The sequence below is a fragment of the Octopus bimaculoides genome, chromosome 18 (assembly GCF_001194135.2).
Source record: "Octopus bimaculoides isolate UCB-OBI-ISO-001 chromosome 18, ASM119413v2, whole genome shotgun sequence".
NCBI classification, from domain to species: Eukaryota; Metazoa; Mollusca; class Cephalopoda; order Octopoda; family Octopodidae; genus Octopus; species Octopus bimaculoides.
In genome coordinates this window covers 18,168,892-18,173,076 of record NC_068998.1, presented here as the reverse complement: position 1 = coordinate 18,173,076, position 4,185 = coordinate 18,168,892, and the positions used below count along the sequence as shown (strand labels likewise).

The 4,185-nt window shown below is 39.2% G+C and overlaps 1 protein-coding gene across 1 annotated transcript in view; it reads right to left on the bottom strand.

Moving 5' to 3' along the window:
• LOC106871237 (uncharacterized) overlaps positions 1–4,185 on the bottom strand; it is a 23,021-nt gene that overhangs the window by 7,763 nt on the left and 11,073 nt on the right. The window contains exons 3-4 of the mRNA XM_014917587.2: positions 3,545–3,962; positions 258–485 (exon numbers count right to left, since the gene is read on the bottom strand). Of these exons, the coding sequence (XP_014773073.1) occupies positions 258–485; positions 3,545–3,962 (646 nt within the window). The remainder of the gene's footprint in view (positions 1–257; positions 486–3,544; positions 3,963–4,185) is intronic.

The window sequence follows — 4,185 nt, the reverse complement described above, 5'->3', positions numbered from 1 at the left end:
GATAGAATAAGTACTAGGCTTACAAAGAATAAGTCCTGGGTCGATTTGCTCGACTAAAGGCGGTGCTCCAGCATGGCCGCAGTCAAATGACTGAAACAAGTAAAAGAATAAAAGAATATACATCCATTTGTCCAAACATACACATATGTGTGTGAGCGTGTTTGTGTGTGTGTGTGTGTGTGTGTGTGTTATGTATGTATGAATGCATGCATCTATGTATGTATGTAAACATGTAATGTTTTACATTAAAAACCAACCTGTTGCTCTCCATTTTGTTCCCTCAGTTGTCGGCGAATTGCTGAGTAGTACTGTGCTCTGTTCGGTAGATGGCGACTTTGTGGTAGAATATGTGGTTATAGGTGGTGTAGACGTTGAGCTACCGGTCGATTTGGGGTTGATGACAATATCAGAGCAAGCTTTAAATGTTTCTTGTAGCCCACATCCAATGCAAGCCGTTCCGTTTGGAAACTTACCCCAGCTATTACCTGGATTGAAATTAAAATAGGACATAGTGTAAATATTTTTTTAATTTTCATGAAAGCATAAATAGGAAATATCAGAAACCACGTCGAAGGTCTATTTTACAAAAAGACAAAAAAGTAAAAAAAAGAACAATCTCCTTCTCCACAGACGTCTGTATTTCTTTGTAATGACCTGCTGGATGTATTGACTAAATCACCTTCAAATCACTCTCGGCTGGGTTTTAAATAACGAAAGGACACAAGATAATCTAATCTTACATTGCTTAAATGACGGGTTGATCACGGCTTGAAGACATCTTTAGGCATGCATCTGCCCAATCAGCGTTGACCTAGGGCAAAACAGCCACAAAAACTCATGCACTAGTTCTTTTTTACTTCTTTATTATTTATTTATTAATTGGTAGACCATTTAACCAATTTACTAATCGATTGTTTGATTAATCTTTTGAGCAATCGATCAATCAGGTTTGTCCAAGTTTTTTCGCCGTCATTTACGATCTTATTAATGACATGCCCTCTTTACTCTAAGTCTGCTTCAGGTCCGTCTAGACATAAAGGTACAGCCTTACTCTTTTACTTGTTTCAGTAATTTGACTGTGGCCATGCTGGAGCACCGCCTTTAGTCGAGCAAATCAACCCCGGGACTTATTCTTTGTAAGCCTAGTACTTATTCTATCGGTCTCTTCTTGCCGAACCGCTAAGTGACGGGGACATAAACACACCAGCATCGGTTGTCAAGCGATGCTAGGGGGACAAACACAGACACATAAACGTACACACACACATCACATACATATATATATATATACGTATATACGACTAGCTTCTTTCAGTTTCCGTCTACCAAATCCACTCACAAGGCTTTGGTCGGCTCGAGTCTATAGTAGAAGACACTTACTCAAGGTGCCACGCAGTGGGACCGAATAAATCATCGAATCCAGTACTTAATTTTTAAGCCTGTCTCTTTTGCAGAACCGCTAATGTACGGGGACGTAAACCAAACCGACGGCAGTTGTCAAAGATACGCACACACATGCACATATACGACGGGATTCCACACAGTTTCCATCTACCAAATTCACTTAAAAGGTACTGGTTCGTTTATAGTAAAAGGAACAAGGTGCTGCGCAGGAAGATTGAACTTGGAACCACGTGGTTGCAAAGCGAGTTTCTTAACCACGGAACTATGACTGCTCCTGTGTTTCCACCTTAGCAATTTGAAACTAAGTACAGTTATGGCTCAGTTTTGACTAAGTAACTGGTATCAATAACTTCACCAATGACACTTGAATCCCTTTTTAACAGAGCCCCTTCTTTTGCAAGCAATGGGTCTTGGTCACTGTTCTGAAAACATTTTTCTCCTTTTTTCCCCATCAACTACCAAGGCCCAGAAGAGAGCTACTAGCGCTACCTTTCTTCCTGAAACTGAGCTATTAAAAATAAAATCAGTGTCATGCATTTAGCGTTTTTATCTTGTTCTTGCAACCACGGGGTCCCAGGTTCAATCTTACTGCAAGTGTTTTGAGCAAATGTCGTTTTCTTTAGCTCCGGCTCGACCAATTCCTTGTGAAAGTCAATGCGCCTGGCGTTGTTTATGTAATCGGCTCATGATCATAAGGTCGTGAGCTTGCTTCCTGGCAGTGGGTTGTGTCCTTGTGTCAGGCACTTTAAAGACACATTGTTCCGGTCCACTCAGCTGGTAAATATGAGTAGTACCAGTAATTCAATGGGCCAGACTTGTCACGCTGAATTTCTCTGAGAACTACGTTAAGGGCAAGCGTGTCTGTGGAGTGTTCAACTACTTGTTAGTTAATTTCACAAGCAGGCTTTTCTGTTGATCGGATCAACTGGGAACACTCTTCGTCGTAACCGACGGAGTGCTCAGTCACCTTCTGAGTGAAAATTGGGTTGATGGGAACTGCATAGAAATCTGTCGGATCAATTATACCTGTACAATGTGTCACACTGATTCTGCTTCAGAATTACTTTGAAGATGCACATGTCTACGAATACTCAACCACGTTCATTTGACGACTAGGTAAAATTGAATACTCACGGTCGAACTTCGAAGATCTATGCATCCATTCATATTTCGTTCTGGATTCATTATGGTTTGTATTGTATCTCTTCCATAGTTACAAACCGAGGACAAAACGCTATCTTAGCTCCATAAAAATATATTTGGTTTCAAATTCTAGTACAAAGCCAGTAACTTCGAAGGAGGGGCTAATCTATTACATCGATGCCAGTACTCAACTGGTACTTATTTTATCTACCATGAATGGATGAAAGGCAAAGTCGACCTCGGCAGAATTTAAACTCAGTTCGTAAAGACGAACGAAATGCTGCTGGGCATTTTGCTCTGCGTGCTAACGAATTTGCCAATTCACTGCTTTACATCACTTACATCATTGATACTTGCAATAACAGTAACATACAACTGACAAGTGTTTCATTAGCTTTCTGGTCTGTGTTTCAAGTCTCGTGTAATCTTAACAGAGCGATGAGTAGTATCCCAAAGTTCGAATGGGTTAAGGCAGTGGTTTTCAAACTTTTTGACTTGCGGACCCCTTTATATTTCAGGCTTTACCTTAGGGACCCCCTTATAAACGCTTATGAAATTTATACATAAATATTTGCTTAAAATAACATACATTTTTACATTTATTTATTTAACAGTATTTAACAAATAGGTTTATTGTCAATTAAAAGATCTCGCTTAAAAAACACATATAAAATCAAATTGCCCATAAAAAGTATTTGCTGTCTACGGACCCCCTGTGGTCCGCGGACCACAGTTTGAAAACCCCTGGGTTAAGGGACAACGACACAACCACCACGAAACCTTTAACGCTGAAAGTACTTTTAGAACATGCCTTAATCATATGGTTTCCTTTAAAGAAAACAACAATGTAAAACAAAACAAAACAACCTTTTTCAAAAACATGATAAAATAGAGCTATGATGATTTTTTAGATCACTAATTGAAACGATTTTAATTTAATCTATCGATATCATTGCTTTCTTTTATTGAATACATGGTAACAGAGAATTGTACTTACCGGTTACGTACGTCCATTGGAATAAGCATTTTTTGCAGACCAGACCACTTGGTAGTTTGAGAGAGATATTGTTAAGCATAATTGGTGATGTATGTGGGATGTAATATCTGGTGTAAGAAGTTTCACCGAGGGTTAACAGATGTTTGTCCAAACACGATTGACTAACTTCAACAAAATTGCCATCCTTTGAATATTCAATATCACCAGCTTCAGGGCTATCGTAAGGGCAGACTCGAAATTCAAAATAACCTTTGTGATTAGCAGTTACTTGTACTGCAGTTTTAATCATTGATCCTTCCTCAAAAGTCCCTGTTATGATTCCTTCATAAAATTTTCCACCCCTTTCATGGTCCCGTGGACTTTGATCCCACGGGTCTCCACACACGCCACATGATCCATTGTATTTGCCAAGAAGCGCCTGAAAAAAAGAAAAGAAAGCGAAACTGAAACCAAAAGCAAGAGAAGTACACAAATTGGAAATCTTTCTGCTTATATTATTGCCAAGGTTTTCCAAGACTATGGATACATGTAATCAAAGTTTTATGTATTCTTTTCTACTCTAGGTACAAGGCCTGAAATTTTTTGGGAGGGATGGGGGCAGTCGATTAGATCGACCTCAGTAAGCAACTGATACTTAATTT